Source organism: Pelophylax lessonae (assembly GCF_965119305.1).
Source record: "Pelophylax lessonae genome assembly, chromosome: 6".
Classification (NCBI taxonomy): domain Eukaryota; kingdom Metazoa; phylum Chordata; class Amphibia; order Anura; family Ranidae; genus Pelophylax; species Pelophylax lessonae.
The window spans coordinates 242819103-242836903 of NC_138773.1; the positions used below are offsets into that span (position 1 = coordinate 242819103).

A 17801-nucleotide genomic window follows, 5' to 3' on the forward strand; every position below is an offset into this window, starting at 1 on the left:
TTATCAAAGTAACCCTAAACCACACCTCCAAATTCACTTCATTAAGTGGATTCCAGGTGTGCAAACTATTGAATTCAATTAACTTTCATTGAAGTAACTAGTCGATGGGTTCACTTACTTTGTCCTCCAGCACTGTGAATGCTTAACACAGCTGTCACCCTCCTGCTCAGCGGGGGATCAGCGGATCGATCCCCCGCTGAGATAAACGGAGTCCGTCTGACTGACGGACTGTGTGAAAGAGCCCTTAGGCTGGCCATAGATGATTTCGAATCTCGAAGATTCGAACCATGTGTGGGCAGCCTGATTGTACCAAGTTGATCGATCAATCAACTTGGGTACAACCAGTATGATGGATTTTACTTGTGCTTATCACTACCAGCTGCTATAGCCACTGATCACTATCTTTAACCAGCAGGTATGGCAGGTATTACTGCAGAAAGCCAGTTCATTCCAAGGGGTTCACATACTTTCTCTTGCCACAGCAAGCAGCTTTATTACATATTTAGGCCATGTGTTTGACTTTGTGCAGTCCCACTCTAAAATATCCTAATCATTTCTATGTACAAAAAAAAATAAAATAAAACAATCCAATATCTAGTCATACATAACTAGACAGAACTCTAACAGCAGCTGATGAATTATTTCTTAAGCAAACAAATCAGAACATGACCAAATATATTCTCATAGAGCAAGCAAACAGCAGACTATGTTTAAAATAAAAAAAATACTGCTAACTTCATGTAAATCACCCCAATAAATAAAGTCGTTAATCTCGCGGTCCCTTTCCTCTAATGTGATCTGAAGCAGCCTTTCAATAATGTGAGCAAATTGCCTACACTTAATTCTCTCAAGAACTGATGTGTTTTAATGTACAGCCATCTGGATGGGTTTCCTGTATGCAACAGCACCATCTATTAGTGATGCAGATCATGCATTCCTGTACATTAAATAGTCACTTGTTCCTCATTTTTCTATATTAGCTCGGCTTTGCCATCTGTACAGCACCTGAGTTGGAATAGATGCCCTTAAATTGCAACAAAAGCGCGCGGTCCCAGTGAAATTATTTTCAAAGCTCAGCAGTCTTGCATTAAACGGTACAGACTCAACCATCTGTGAAGCTGGGGTTTATGGTGTACCAGGCTATCAATCAGCGGTAATCCATTTTGGTTAACTGAGAATTTCCACTCCGGTAATATGTCAATAAAAATATGTGGGGGGAAAAAAAAAGCGTCCGGGACAGTCCTATTTGTTTATAAAGGCTTTTGAGAAGTAGAAAAAGTGCAGTTTGTAATAGAGGTTTCATTTGGAAAGGACCGGTATTAATAGCTTCAATCGGGGTGTCTGAGAAGAGGAGGAAATGGACGCCAAATCTAAAACATGTTACCGTTAACAGCTTGAGCTGTAAAAAGCAAATTTTAGTGAAGTTGATGAAATGTATGAGTTATATTGGCATAACATATGTTGTTCATTGGTAAAATGTCAGTGATAATGCTCTAATATATTTGTGCTAACCTAGAGAACAGAAAACAGAGACTCGACCAAACCGGAGCTCTTGTGAGGAGATTGTGGAGGCAATCGTACAAAGAAGTTAAAGCGGTATTAAACCCAAAAGCAATCCTTTATTATATTGCAGCTTACCAATTCTTAGATGTGGTGATTGCATTCGTTTTCTTTTTAGGCTCTCTTTCCATTATATTCACCTGGTGATCTGGCTAGTAAGTCTGTTTTTCAAAAGAACAAGTTCTCTTGCAGATGTAGCAGTTAGAGGGATGAGAAATAATTTACCACCGACAGGGGCACTTATCTGCTTTTATTAATGAAAAACCCTCATCCCAAAAGGAAAAAAAACTGCTTATAAAATATGAGCTTGAGTATAGCTTTAATTTGTTAATTAAATGTAAAATTGGATGTATCTGTATGCTAATACATTGTTGTTCTGTAGTGAACTGTTATGCAATACTCTAGCAAAATCTCCTGAAGAAGCGATAGTCTGGCGAAACATGTAGAGATGAACACATTGCTTGTATGAATATTTTTTTTTTCCATTGTTTTTATCTGCCAAAATATTTTAATAATTATAATAAAAATGTATTTATTTTTTCTATATTTTGTGTGTGGCACCCTCAAAATCCCGAATCTACCTCGTCAGTCACTTGCTTTAATTTGTTAGTGTAGCTAATGCCTCGTACACACGCAGCGATTATCGGCCGACCGATCGTCCAACTTTTGTCCAGAGCAAGGTAATATTCCCTCGACAGGATCGTGGAGAGCAATAAAATAAAACTTCACAGAAGTATGCACTCTTCCCAAAACTATCCAAAAAAAACAAATGTTGAGTCTTAATTATCTCTAATAGAAAAAGTGAAGTGTTTCATTGGTCCACACAACTTTTTACCAGTTGCAGATTGCCAAGGTGCTATTTGTCAAATTTCAGGCACGCAGCAATGTTTTTTTGGGTTTTTTTTTTTTTGGGAGAGCAGCTCCGTGGTGTTCTGTCATGAGCGCCCTTGCCTGTTTAAAGACTTCTATATGGTTGGCTCAAACAGGGATGTTTGTCAGTTTCAGTGAGGATTTCAAGTCTTTAGCTATTACTCATGGGTTCTTCTTTACCTCACTGAGGATTCTGTGTTGTGCCTTGGAAGTTACCTTCGTTGGGGGCCCACTTTTATGCCTCATACACACGCAACGATTATCGGCCGACCGATCGTCCGACTTTTGTCCAGAGTGGTGTTTTGTTGGTTGGAATGTGCCTAGACTGCACACGAATTTTCTCGGCCAACAAAAATCTACTTCAGAAGTGATGTCATGTGCTGGTTTACTTTTCGTGTGTTATTTCTTCTCTGAGCATGCCCAGTCTTGCTCATCAGATTTTTGTCTGCCGAAATCTGTACTGACTGACGGAAAATCGGCCGTTGTGTTGACGGCCAACAAAAATTTTATAGCCTGCAAAGCAGATTTTTTTCAGGCGAAAAGTCAGAGTCGGTTGTCAGAAACATCATACTTACAAGCCGAAAATCGGCCGATCGGACGTTGGCCGAAAGTTCCCGGCCAATAATCGATGCATGTGTACGGGGCTTTATGCAATACTCTAGCAAAATCTCCTGAAGAAGCGATAGTCTGGTGAAACATGTAGAGATGAACACATTGCTTGTATGAATATTTTTTTTTCCATTGTTTTTATCTGCCAAAATATTTTAATAATTATAATAAAAATGTATTTATTTTTTCTATATTTTGTGTGTGGCACCCTCAAAATCCCGTATCTACCTCCTCAGTCACTTGCTTCAATTTGTTAGTGTATCTAAATCTGCTGGTACATCTAACACACTCCCTCCCCTTCCCACCACCGAATTAACAATGCTGCTGTCTGAAGGTGCCCCTGTGCTCTTTCCTCCAGATTGGAGGTACTCCAATAAAGGTGGGGTGTTACTAGCCAGATCACCAGGTGTAAAGAGAAGGGGAAAAAAAGCCAAAAAAAGAAAAAACTAATGCAGCCACCACATATAAGGATTGATAAGCTGCAATATATTACATTCTCAGTTTTGGGTTTAATACAGCTTTAAAGTGAATGTCGAGCCAAAAACATTTTTTCTAGGTTTTGGATAGAGTACGAAAGGGTAAGAACTCTTGTCTGCAACAGGGACACAGACAAAAAAACAACATGATAGGACTTCTAGCTTTTCCCCACTCTAATAAAAAAAAAATGTTTTTACGTCTGTGTTGCTTTTGGAGAGTTTCCCTAAATTCTCTTCTGACTGAATGTTGTCCTCAGGTCATGAATTGAGTGGAAATCTCTCAAATGGAACCCCAGATAACAGTAAAAATCAAACATCATGACTTTTAATCGTTCTCCACTATATGCAAAACCAAGACATTCACTTTAGTATGTAAGCGAGAGGCAGTTTGGATTTGTTCTTTTATTTTAAAAGAGACATGCTACCCAAATGGATTATATCCACTGACCTGACCACAAATGCAGAGGGGTTACATTTCACTGCCTGTGACCACCAAAGTGGGGGGGGGGGGGGGTAATAGTACTGACACTAGTGCTGGGGGCCATTACTGCATTCACTCACCCCAATGCTGGGGACTATTATTGCATCTACTGACACCAATGCTGGGTGTTGCCACTGTGTCCACAAACACCAATGCTAAAGGTTATTGTTGCATTCACCGACATTAATGCTTTGGGTTATTGTACTCCAGTTCCTACGTATGCGATGCGATATGCAGGAAAAAAAATACAACAGGCCTAAAAATTTTTGATGTTGATGTACAAAATATGCTGGAGATGTCGTGGGCCGTGCTTGAGGCCCTCTATACATATTAATAGTTCCATAGATTTGCGCTAACAAAAATCCAGCATTTCCAATCAGTACTACCCAAGTGCACCAATGGCACGGGGTTCTGCTCATAAAAACAGTGCAGAACGGAGGATTTGGCTGCTCAAAGACCAGGGCCTATTTTGCGATTTGGCACTGCGTGACTTTAACGGACAATTGCGCCGTCGTGCGCCGCTGTACCTAAATGAAATTGACGGCCTTTTTTTCCCCACAGAGCTTTCTTTTGGTGGTATTTGATCACCTGTGCGATTTTTACTTTTTGCGCTATAAACAAAAAAAGAGCGACAATTTTGAAAAAAAAAAAAAAAAAAAAAAACAATATTTTTCACATTTTTTTTTATATGAAATTCCCCAAACAAAATTTAAAAAATCAAAATCTTAACATTTTAGGCCAATTTGTTTTCCGCTACATATTTTTGGTGAAAAAAAAAAAAAAATCGCAATAAGCATATTTTGATTGGTTTGCGCAAAAAATTATTGCGTTTACTAGCTACGGGAAAGATTTGACATTTTTATTGTTTTTTTTTTTTAAACTAGTAATGGTGGCGATCTGCGTTTTTTTTTTTTTTTTGCGGGACTGCGACATTGCGGCGGACACATCGGACCCTTGACTGACATTTTTGACACTTTTGGGGGGACCAGTGACATTACTACAGTAATCAGTGCTATGCATATGCACTGTTACTGTAAAAAGGACACTGGCAGGGGGACTCCAGCGGGAGATCGGAACCGACGGTCACTCGCGCGGGGATGCCCGTGAACGAGCGGGAGCGCGCCCCCTATTGGCTTGCGGGCGAGTGACGTACCCATATGTCCCTTTGCCTGCACGGGGCTGACCGCCGCAGTATATGTACTTGCGGCGGTCGGCAAGTGGTTAAGAGAACCTGAATAAAAAAGCTTGTTATCCAAGGAAGCCATGACAGTTCAGTCCACCGCTGGCAAGCAATGGGTTATCTTTTTTATTGCATTCAATTTTTTATTAAAGTATAACTAAAGGCAATTTCTTTTTTTTTTCTTTTTTTTAGTTTTGGATAAAGTGGCGATGGATTAGGAAATCGGTTCGTTTTTTATTGCTTTGTGGATCCCCATTAGGTAGAGCCATCCTTTCTATCTGTCCTTTTTGCCATTATTATTGAAAGTAAAAGAAAATCCCACATTTTGAGTTGTCCTCAGCAATGTACAAGGAGGACAATCTTCCAAATGGCGACACTAGTTCTAATGACCTGGGGGGCCCCCTAAGGTATTCCCTTAATTTGCAGGGATTTGCTCTGATTTCCTGTTTGGGCCATGGGACAGGAAGTGAAGGTAATTCTCCTCTATGGGACACAGATTGCAAAATATAAATAAATAAAATAAATAAATGGCAGGGGTCTTAAACCTACCTTACTCTATATAAAATGACAAAAAAAAAAGCTTTGCCTTTAGTTCTACTTTATGTTTTTTGTACAACAATACAAACATAGTACAGAAATTATCCCACTAAGGGCAATGCAAAGGAAACCCACTTACAAAAAGGGAAGAAAAAAAAAAAAAATCCTACAGCCAATAATTTACAGCAGTGTACTAGAGGTATGGCAGCACAGTAACATTCTAAGAACATTCATGGAAGGTGACCTAGGAGTTGAGGCTCAGGGATTGAGCTTTTTCATATGCAATGTTAGTGCTCACTAAGGAAAGAACTTTGGATGGGTTAGGCGCCATTTGGTTTTTCCAATGCCTAACTATGACAGTTCTGGCTGCCAGTAAAATATGGGTAATCATATCATAATATATACTGTAGTTAGGTAGCGCTCGGTCCCCAGGTTCAATTTTGCCAACGTAGGGTTAGGGGGCAGCAGAACGCTCATAATATCTAAGAATTTTCACAAAAAAACGAGTCAAGCATTTACAGGACCATAAAATGTGAATTAGGGTGACCACCTACTCACATCCCGCCAACATAGCAGGGAATTAGGGGAGGAAAAAACTTAGCCAAATTATATGGAGTATAGTACCAATGAGAGGTTATGCTCTGCATCAATCCCCAGTGGTCTGTAAAAAGAGATCAATTGGAGAACACATAGAAGTATGAAATAAAACCCTTTTAGAATTTGAAATTCCTCCATCAATCCGCCCATGCTTTTAGGTTTACGTTCACAATGTCATGCTGGGGCAGCTGGCTGACCAAGATATGGAGGACAAGAGCTTCCAAAGGTGTCCGTTTATGGGATAAACCAATGCTTAGGGTAGTCAAGTTGAAACGCCAGGTAAAAGTCCCTAATGTCCACCATCCCCACACCTCCAGCTTTCTTATGGGTTATCTTTTGAACACCATTTATCTGACAAATTTTCGCAACCAATATGCTGATCTTCAGGCCCCATACGCACTTCACAAATTCCAGCTCACAATTTTCCTGGGGAAATTTATATGCTTTTCCACGTGGTGTGCATAGGGCAGCCTTTTTATTTGAATTGGCTGCCCTATGCGCATTCCACGTGCAAAAGAAGCTTCTGCACCTTCTTAAGCGATGAGCTTCGCACGTTTTTGTTATGCGACAATTGTGGCAAAATCGCAACGCATTTGGGGTGCCATTAGGAATGAATGGCACCCTAATGTGCGTTGCATGCTTTGCTGTGATTTTTGTACAAATTTGGAACTGCAGACAGATAAATGCCAATTCTACACACAATTCTAATTTACTAGGTGTGAATGGGGCCTAATTGTCAATGAGTGAGCAGATATTTTCCAGGACTAATATACAATCAAGAATATCAACTTGAATTCACATACCTGTCTTTCTAAATCTTGCCCTGTAATACCAGACTCCACATGAGCAGTCAGGTTCTTCTCATCTATCCATAGGATTCTGCTCTGTAGGGATAAAAAAAATAAAAAAAAAAAAACACACATTTAGGGTACAGCTAGCATAAAGAGTCTAAAAGTTCTGCCATGCTTTCTGGATTAAATGTTGAACTGTAGCCCAGACCTTTTGGGGAGGCTGGGGAAGGGTTATAACCCCTGCTGGGTTTTAGTTGTTGTCTGTGTCCCTAATGGGGAAGTTTCTGCTCACTTACTGTTTAGGTTCACCTTTAAAAAAAAATACATGCACGTTTTTGCTTCAACAGAAGCCTGCAAAGCATTGAACCTTTGTTCCTAAAGGTGAACTCTTTTAGGACAGGGGTGTCCAACCTGCGGCCCAAGTCAGATATGAATGTGGCCCTACAAAAAAATCGTAAACGTACTTAAAACAGGTTGATTTTTTTGGGGAATTGTTTTAAAAGAAAAAAAAAAATACATTTAGAGCCGGTTCACACTACCTTGACCAGAAAGTCGCCCCATGAAGGAGCGACTTTTTAGCGTGACTTTGAGAGTCAGTTCACACTAAGGCGACTTGTCAGCCTGACAAGTCGCGCTCCCTCGCGGTTCATTGACCGCTACAGGACCCGTTCTAATAGGAGCGGCACAAGTCGCTCCGACTTAGAAAAAGGGTCCTGTACTACTTTGGGGCAACCTCGGAGCGACTTGCATAGACTTCCATTATGTGAAGTCCCTGCAACTCGCTCCGAAATCGTGGTGCATGGTAATGCACAAGTCGCCCCCGAAGTAGTAAGGAGTCGTGTCGCCTCAGTGTGAACCAGCTCTAAAGAGACTTGTGCACTACTTTGAAGAGACTTAAATGACAGGCGACTTTGTCTGTGGGGAATGCCTGGCTAATCTTTTTCTTCTTCCTGGAAAGTCTGATAACAAGTCGCTTGAAATAAGATAAGGATCCGACTTAGAGACAACTCCCATTGAAGTCTATGTGCACAAGTCGGATAGAGGTCGCCTTGAAGTAGTACAGTAACCTTTTCTAAAGTTGGAGCGACTTCAGTAGTGCATATTAAGACGGCTCTCATTCATTTGAATTTGTGATGACAAGAGACTTGGGGCGACTTGAGGGCACACAAGTCGTGTCCCAAGTCGGAGTAGTCGGAGTAGTGTGAACCGGCTCTTAAACTTATGCCTCGTTTCCACTGAGTGGTACGGTACGGTACGCAATTTTTGCGGTTTCCATTGCAAAAGTTGTAAATGGCACCCTAATTCCGAACCGTACCACTTTTTTGGTACCCTTTCGTTGGGGTACGAGCACATTAGTACCGTACCAACAGGGTGGAGCAATACTGTTGAGGTACTGTTGAGCTTAGGTACTGTTGGCAGTGGAAACGCAAGCCTGATCAGGGTGTACCATACCGAACCGTACTGAACCAAACCGTACCGTACCGCTCAGTGGCAACAAGTAGAAAGTAAACACATGCAGCCGAAAGAAAAACTGGACAGTGTCTAAGTTTTAGCTTCCCAAAGAAAAATATCCCACTCTTCTCAATCACACCTTTTTCATGTCATCGGTTTTCAACAGCACCTAGATTTGTGAGCAACTATTTTCAAGGCTGAAGCACACAAGGGGAAAATTAGACCCAAAATATACGATGAGCACCTTGAGAATTTGTTGAGAATTGCTACTACATCCATTGAACCAGATATTGATGTGTTAGTTTATCAAAAACAGTGTCAAACATCACACTAGTTTTATTACTCAGATAAGTACCTTATCTATATCAGTGATTGTTAACTTGTGATCTGTCCGACTTTTTCTGCTCATCAGCTATCCTTACTGTTAGTTTATTTTGTGTGTGGCCCAAAACAATAAGGCCTCATGCACACTGGAAGTTCTAAAAACGCTAGCAGCGTTAGCTGTAAAATTAGTTTTGCAGCATTTTTGCAGTAGCGTTTAGCAAAGCTATACTCCTACAAAAACCTATGGCTCAAAACCGCTCAAACTCTGAATAGCTGCGTTTTTCGGCGTTCAAGCGTTTTTACAGCGGAAAAACTTCTCTTCAAACCCATAAATTCTGGGGGGTTTTTCCAGCCAGAAAACACCACCAGCCAAAAAAGACTGATAAAAGCCTATGTTTGCATGGACACATAGGAGAACCTGCTGGGGAGTTTACTGGCTACAGAAAATAAAAGTCTGAAGCCAAAAACAGCAGCTGTAAAAAGGTCCATTGTGCATGAGGCTTCACTCTTCTTCCAATGTGGCCCACGAAGGTAAAAAGGTTGGATACCCCTGTTTTAAAGGGATGTCGAATAGGTCACTGCCAGAACTAACATGGAGTTCCACCCATTTTAATAAGTTTAGATGTACGTAATCCCCTTTACATTGGTAAAAGCATTTTTAAACTATTTTTTTTGCAAGGAAATACCTTTTTTTCTTCTTTATTCATCCGCACTTCCTTGTTCGGCCACCTATAGGCGATTTGGTCACTAGGCGATTCGCGAGGGCTGCTGGGATGTATCCCAGCAGCCCCTGCGAATCGCCTAGTGACCAAATCTCGCATCATTACAACGGCACCAGCTGTACTCAGGGATGGATTGCTTGGAGTCCGCGCTCCGCCCCTTCTCAGTGAGCACGGACTGAAAGCATTACATCCCGTAGAGCTCACTGAGAGGAGGCGGGGCGGAGCGCGGACTCCAAGCAATCCATCCCTGAGTACAGCTGGTGCAATAATGTGAGATTTCGTCACTAGGCGATTCGCAAGGGCTGCTGGGATACCTTGCGAATCCCCTAGTGACGTAATCGCCTATAGGCAGCCGGACCCGGAAGTGCGGATAAATAGAAAAAAAACATAAATAAATAGTTACACTGGTAAAAGCATTTTTAAAGGGGATTACGTACATCTAAACTTATTAAAATGGGTGAACTCCACTTTAAACACCTGACAGAGGTATAGCCCTTTAATCCTACCCTGCTGGCGGTGTCCCAGTGAGAGAGTTTGGTCTCCCCCGTAATACCTATATGGATATAAATGCTAGCTTATCTTCCCAACACTCACTGAACAGAAGTTGTGGCTTAAAATATCTTCAACATTACAGAACAAGTCCTGTTGAATGTGACTAACTACTACTAGCTAAGTGAAGCTAAGCTATAAAGACAAATAATATCTGTTTATACTCTGGGGCAGCAGTCTTATGAAGTAGATTAATCACTTGTGCTGAGCTAAGAATGCCAGGACCTTGATGTGGCGCCCAAAAAGCTAGAAATTTACCTTTAGAACACTATACCATGCTCAAAACCTCTCTGTATCAATTTTATACTGTTTATTGAGCTTGCTCTGTTCTATGCCATTTCCCGCATGCACAAGAGAGATGAACTTGCTGGCCTGGCCTACAACACCTGAGGAATTTAACAAGCAAATGTACTGTCGATGCAGCACCTATTCCCTGCGCTCTGAGTGGTGCAATACTCTTGTCCAACCTGACTGTAGGCTTGTAGATGAGAACAGATGACACGGCAACTTGATAATTCGATGTGCTTTTTATCAAGAAATTTGTTTGCGAGTATTTTTAATCTATTATTTTAATAAACCTGTCTAGGAGATAATAATGCACTAGGCCAGTGCGCCCTTGTTTTGTTGTCGTTTACCTGAGGAATTTAAGCGGAGCTCCAACCAAAGGGGCAAAGCACTGCTTGTTTGCACCCTCTCCACTGCCACATTTGCCACTTTTTTTTTGGGGGGGGGGGGGGGGGGAGCGGATACCTGTCAAAACCAGGTACCCGCTCCCACTTCTTGGTAAGATTGCTGTGTGGCGAACTACAAAATTTCTGGCCCCTCCTCCTTCCCCCACTGCCTTCTGGGAGAAACACAGGTCCAAGAAGACAGCAGAACCATTCAGAAAGAGCAGCGCGACTCACGCATGCGCAGTAGGAAACAGGCTGTGAAGCTGCAAGGCTTAACTTCCCCTTAGTGAAGATGTCGATGCCTGCACCCAAAGCCAATTGACGAATCGGCTTGGGGCGCCGACATCGCAGGATCCCTGGAAGGCAATTTTTTTTTTTTTTTTTTTTTTAAAGGCTGGAACTCCACTTTAAATGTTAATCATTACCAGTATCCACTATTACAAATAAGGGGTAGAAAACTATAAAGAGAGAAACCTAAGTAACAGGTGGCTCACATTATCCCTTTTATTGCAAAATCTTGAAAAGAAAATGAGGGATGTTACCCATAGCAATAGAAATGTTACAAGAGTTTTGAACTGGAATTTGACTTATTAGAAACAATTGGTGTACTTCATTTTGTGGGAGTCTGCGAAATTCATACTATGTTAAAATATACTCCTTTAACACACTGTACATACTGTTGGATATGGAGCTTTGACAATTCAGGCTGCTGTGGCCCTGTAAAATTTAGTGCCTCCAAGGAGCAGATGGGCACGTCCTAGAAATTATGCAATGGTGTCCTGCATGACAGGCTGGCCTACTTATCTCTCAGTTTACTGCAGCATAGAGCACAGGTCACCGCTTGAACCCACCTTAAAGCTGATCTACATGTTTAATGTCCCTTTAAAAAGTTAATTTGGACTAAGATGGCCCAAATGAACTATTTGCAGCACCAACAAGTGCACTTGCTGGGCGCACTGTATTAATTGAAGAGGGAGAGGAGACGGAAGCACCAAGCCAACTTTTGGTGGAGTACAGTTTTAATATAAAATGAAAAAAATGTACAATGAATAAAAAATGCCACTCACAAAAGGTGTGAACAGAGCAAGTGTTAGACCCGAAAAGGCTCAGTACAAGATTCTCCTGCCCGGGGGGGGGCTATCAGTCCATGCCGCTGCATGATGCAGCGTATGACGCTGGGGAGTGAGCTGTCAAAGCCTGGAAGTCAGTCTATCAACCTGGAGGGGAATAGCCAATTGAGATACGTTTCAAAGGCAAGCCACCCCTCCTTCCTCAGCCAATGTTCAGCACAGTACACCCAAGGTGTTTTTTGCTGCCCGGTAACTATTAGACGCAGCGGGGTTTGTAGGAGAGGGAGCTATACGGCAAAGCTCCCTATCAGAGTGTCATTAATAGAATACACTGGAACTCAAGTTATAGCAGCACAGTACTGGCAAGCATGTGGAAATGTTTTTCATAAAAAAAATGGATTACAGCAAATAGACATATAAACACTGGCAAGGGGTGTGTGTGTGTGTGTGTGTGTGTGTGTGTGTGTGTGTGTGTGTGTGTGTGTGTGTGTGTGTGTGTGTGTGTGTGTGTGTGTGTGTGTGTGTGTGTGTGTGTGTGTGTGTGTGTGTGTGTGTGTGTGTGTGTGTGTGTGTGTGTGTGTGTGTGTGTGTGTGTGTGTGTGTGTGTGTGTGTGTGTGTGTGTGTGTGTGTGTGTGTGTGTGTGTGTGTGTGTGTGTGTGTGTGTGTGTGTGTGTGTGTGTGTGTGTGTGTGTGTGTGTGTGTGTGTGTGTGTGTGTGTGTGTGTGTGTGTGTGTGTGTGTGTGTGTGTGTGTGTGTGTGTGTGTGTGTGTGTGTGTGTGTGTGTGTGTGTGTGTGTGTGTGTGTTCTACAACATAGTTCCTTTTTTGCCCTTTTTTCTCACATATGTTTGTGACGCAGGTGTCGGACAGAGGATCCCAACCATGCCACAAACCTCTGTACCTTCACTGGAATGTGTACAGAAGAGGGCTGGAACAATCGTTCTGCCCACCTTAGAATGCCCACTACTTCCTGATGTGCCAGGACACTTCTTGCGCCCCCATGGTGATCAACATAGGCCACGCTCGTGGCATTGTCCGATTGAATTCGTACCGGACACCCCTGAAGATGAATTGTGCAATGATACAGACAAAGTCTGATTGCTCTGAGTTCCAGTACATTGATAGGCAGTCTGGACTCTTCCCCCCCGAGTCCAGACCCCCTGAGCACAAGCTGTGCCGAGGATGTCTCCCAACCCGGACAGGCTGGCATCCATTGTGACAATTGCCCAGTACAAGGAGAGAAGGATTTCCCTGTCGAAGTGACTGGATTCACGTCCCATTTTACCAGAATCTCTTTTTGCAGAGGTCTCGTGTGGAACTGTGCAAACGGAACTACCTCGAAGGTAGATGTCATCAGGCCCAACAACCGCATGCAAGCCCGGAGGGATGACAGTCTGCTGGACAACAGAAGCTGAATTGCCTTCTGCAATTTCTGGAGTTTTTCAAGAGGAAGCAACACTCTGGCTGAGGCTGAATCCACCTAGATAGTCCAGTTTTGTGGACGGAACAAGAGCGGACCTCTGAAGGTTCAGAATCCAACTGAACTCACTCAGAGATCGCAGTGTAATCTCCAAGGTGTCCATCAGAGCAGTCAGAGACTCTGTTAGCAGAAGAAAATCGTCCAGGTACCCCAGTACCACGATCCCCCGCTAACGCAACAATGCTAGCACCGGGCCAACACTTTGTGAAGACCCGAGGAGGGGAGGCGAGACCAAAGGTAAACACCACAAACTTATAATGCTCCTTGTCCACGATAAAATCGGAGGAAGCACTGGTGACTGGCACATCTTGGAATGTGAACGTAGGCTTCCTTGATGTCGATAGAAGTGAGAAAATCCCACAGATGTAGGGACGCCACTACCGTGCGAATGGACTCCATTGGGAACTTCTGTACCCGCACAAAGCAGTTTAGCACCAGGGAACTGTGAACAGGTTTGAGTAAAACCCCTGAAAACATTCCAAAGCCGGAACAATCACCCCATGAAGTAACAAGTCTTGCACTGCCCCAAAGTGACCCGTAAGTGATCTGGGGACAAGTGCAGGTTGGAAGGGATAAACTTTTCCAGAACTCGATCTTGTAGCCAGGCCGAATGACTTAGTGGACCCACTTGACCTGCACCAGAGAGGTCCACGGATCCGGAAATCAGCGAAGATGTCCCCCCACTCCAGATACGGGTGGGGGCACCCCATTATGCAGAGGAAGCATTGTCCGCAGGTCTGAAAGAGCCTCTCGTGGCTTGCCAAACCAGGTCCCCTTAGAACCTCCGGGGGGGGGGTCCCTGAAGGACTTATCCCAAAACAGGCAATCCCCCACAAAGGGGAGATCAGATAAGGCCTTCTGACAAGTCTGGTCCGCAGACCAGCATTGTCAGCCAGATAAGCTGAAGGACCGCTGCTAATACAGACAGCTTAAAAATCAAAAGAGCTGCATCCAAAGAGGCATCACAGATAAACAGTTGTAGCCCCTGGATCAACTGATTTGCCAGCTCCGCAAAGGCAGGGTGAAGTAATTTCCCCTCCAGGACCCAACGTAAAAGTTTAGCCCACTCAGAGTTTGCGACACCTGGGCAATAGTAAATACTGGCCTAAGCTGAACCAGACATAGTAAAAACGTATGGCGGGCCAGAGCCTCCGCTCTCCTATCAACCTGATCTTTAATAGCCAAGGACTCCTCCACCCAAATTATGGTAGCCTCATTTAACCTGGAAACCAGCAAGTCCACTACAGGTGGGACCATCCACTTTTTAAGAAGGGAATCCTTACAAGGATACCGCATAGCAAAACGCTTGGGACCACAAAAGTGCGTTTTGGACAACCCCACTGTTATGTGACAATGTTGTCAAAGTAAGTGGGAAAGGGGAACACCCCAGCCACAGTGGAGGACCTGCGGTGCTAAAAGGGACCGGCGCCTCTGACATTTTTAAAATTTCACGCTCTGATACAATCAGTTCATCCACCACCACCTCTTGATGCATGGCTAGAGGAGCAGAGAAAAACTCCTCACTGTCTGAGCACTCAGTGTGCGTAGACGCAGACCCAGTAGGGTGGCTCGCGATCAAAACAGATTCAGGAACAGATGGACAGATGAGGCAGGGGAGGGTGGTGGACGCTATAGACCAAGGTCCCCCGGAAAAACAATTAGGGGAGAGACGCCGACTGCGATCCCGCAAGGGAGACGCCGACCCAGGGTCCATAAATGAACCACCTACTGGGCCCCGCAAAAAACTAGGTGGTCGCCCTTCAAGCCCCTCTATAGAGGCCCGCACAATAGAAAATAGGTCCCTTAAAAGGGACATGCAGGCAGGGTATCCTGATGTTCCCGCAATGCTAAAAGGGGTAGGTGCCCCCCACAATAATGGTGGCATGGTTGCCATCAAAAATTAAACCACCCCCACAGCACCGCCCCTTACAAGGGAGGTGCCAAGCTGACCACATGGCCTAGTAGGCCGTGGCCGAAATTTGTGTGGAGGCCCAGCCGCAAGTGCACTCATCCTAGCCAGGCTCACTAGGGCTGCCCCCTCCAACGGAAGCCCACTCGGCCACATGGCCTAGTAGGCCGCAAGCTGCGGCCTAAATTTCTGTGGATGCCTAGGCACAAGCTTCAGCGGAGTGGACCACCCGGGGCAGCGGAAAGGGGAGGGCAGATGCCTAAACGGAGGGTAGTGGCTTCAGCCCCCCTCACTGGGGCCACCCCACATAGCTCCCGACCAGTAGGTTGCAAAGCCGCGGCCTAAATTTGGGGCGGGATCCGGGCACGTGAGGCGCGGACCTGTGGATGCCAAACAATCAGCTCTCTCAGCCCAACAACTGCAGCAGGGAGCCCAGAGGGCATCCCTGCCCTAGTCACCAACCCCCAGGGTAGCAGGGGAACCCTGCTCGACTCCCCCCCGGTGTGTGCACCAGGAAAAACCCAGTCAGCAGCAAATCTAACAAGCCCCCCTTAAGAGCATGTGGAAAAAGCCAGCTCACAACCTCACCCAGGAGGGGGGGGGGCTGAAAGACCCACAATGACCACCTCATTTTTAGAGTGCTGGGGGGGGGGGGGGGGGAGGGTAACTAGTCCACCCTAAAAACCCTTCATGCATAGAAGGGGGGGTGACAGCTACGTACCATACCAGGAACAGGGTGGGCATTGTTCCTGACTAATCACTGCTTCATTGGGATATGGGTGGGTGGCTGTTGGCCAGGAGGAACATGCGACTCAGGCTGAGGCCAGGCCGTATGCGCCCTCGCGAGACGTGTAATTCGCAAGTCAGCCCCCGTCAAGTGGGTCTATGTCGCAGCCGACCTAGCCATGGAGCTGAGGCATGCACACGCTCGCCGGCCAGACTAGGGGTGCCCTCTAGATCTAGATTATCCAGTCTGTCGTCCAGTCCGGCAGCTGATTGTAGATTCTCACAGGAACAAAACAACATGGATAGGAAAAAAATCTTCTTAAAAAGGAAACAAATTGCCAGGACCAGAGATCCCAGCAAGGAACTAGGTTCTTACTCCTGACTAGGCAGAAAAAACTGGGTGCAGACCCCCTGGGACTGCCCATAGGCATAGTCAAGCTTTTTCCTGCCTAGTGTCCTACTCCTGTAGGGGGCAGTATAACCCAATAGTTAAGAAGAATCAGGAGCTGTGTCCGCCAATGAACGATTTTTTTTTTTCAGAATTATCTGGGTTTTTTTTGTTTATAGTGCAAACAATTGCACAGGTGATCAAATACCACCAAAATAAAGCTCTATTTGTGGGGAAAAAAAGGACATCCATTTTATTTGGGTACAGCGTCACAGGAACAGGTATTTTTTTGCATTTGTTGATCAAACATAAATATACAAAGTGTTTGTTTTTTTTTTTAACAGACCAAAAAGTAGCAAATTAAAAAAAAAAAAAAAAAAGTTAATTTAGGGTTTATAAACACTTTAAATAATTGGCAGGTGTCTCTCTTTCTGCCATTTTCAAGATCTACAGTATAGCTAGCTTTTTTAAAATGTATTAACTCATCACAGTGCCCAGGGCTTTGCAAATCTTCTGAGCGCTCCGCAAATTGTGTTCACAGAAGAGATAAATATCCATTTAAATACAATTACACTGTGCAAATATGACTTTAGAACAATTAACTAAAAACAGTCAGTCATCTGTGAAAAATAAGAATACTGCAAATCAAGCCTGACATTTAGTGGTTACATAAAAAGCATGGTTAGACTAAAAATGTGTTTGGCATAAAATCTATATAAAAACAGCAAAGATGAAAAAAATGTGTATTTTTTACCATTTTAATTATCTTATGTTTTAAAAACTTACCATAATAACGAATACATTTACCAACAAGCGATCCAGAATTATATGCAACTTACCATCTGTGAAGTATCTAATGAGACAATGGTTCTTTTCTCATCTTCAGGACACTCCAATGCATTAGATACACTTGTTCCACCTGCATTACAAAGCAAATATTCATATATTACAACAAATCCATTTTACTGAAATTAGGACACTGATAACGGGGATGGCGGACAACAGGATGTAGTGACTCCGGGTCAAATGTGGACATGAAGGACTAGGGGTCTCATTCACATGGGGATCAAATACCCTTCTAATACACCTGTAATTTAATCTTTGCTGAACCTCATGTCTCTCTTTTATTACTGCACACTAAGCAGTTTAAAGTCTACTCTGAGGGTAATCTCTATAGAGGTTGAAAAAGCCATTTTTTCTATGGCCGATGCTTTACATGTTCAGATTTTATAGGTTCAGATTTGATGTCTGTCACAAATATTAATATCTGCATCCGTTTATTTGACTGAATAGATTTGCATTATTCCTTATTTAAGGTTATGATTTCTCTGCTTCCTCTGTATATAATTTTTGAGAACTTCCTACATACAAAAAGGAAATAAAACCACTCAAGCCATATTGCCCCTGTC

General features: G+C 43.6%; 1 protein-coding gene across 1 annotated transcript in view; it reads right to left on the reverse strand.

Moving 5' to 3' along the window:
- Positions 1-17801, reverse strand: part of AGPS (alkylglycerone phosphate synthase) — a 386322-nt gene that overhangs the window by 243646 nt on the left and 124875 nt on the right. The window contains exons 7-8 of the mRNA XM_082260060.1: positions 17232-17311; positions 7114-7194 (exon numbers count right to left, since the gene is read on the reverse strand). Coding sequence (XP_082116186.1) covers positions 7114-7194; positions 17232-17311 — 161 coding nt within the window. The remainder of the gene's footprint in view (positions 1-7113; positions 7195-17231; positions 17312-17801) is intronic.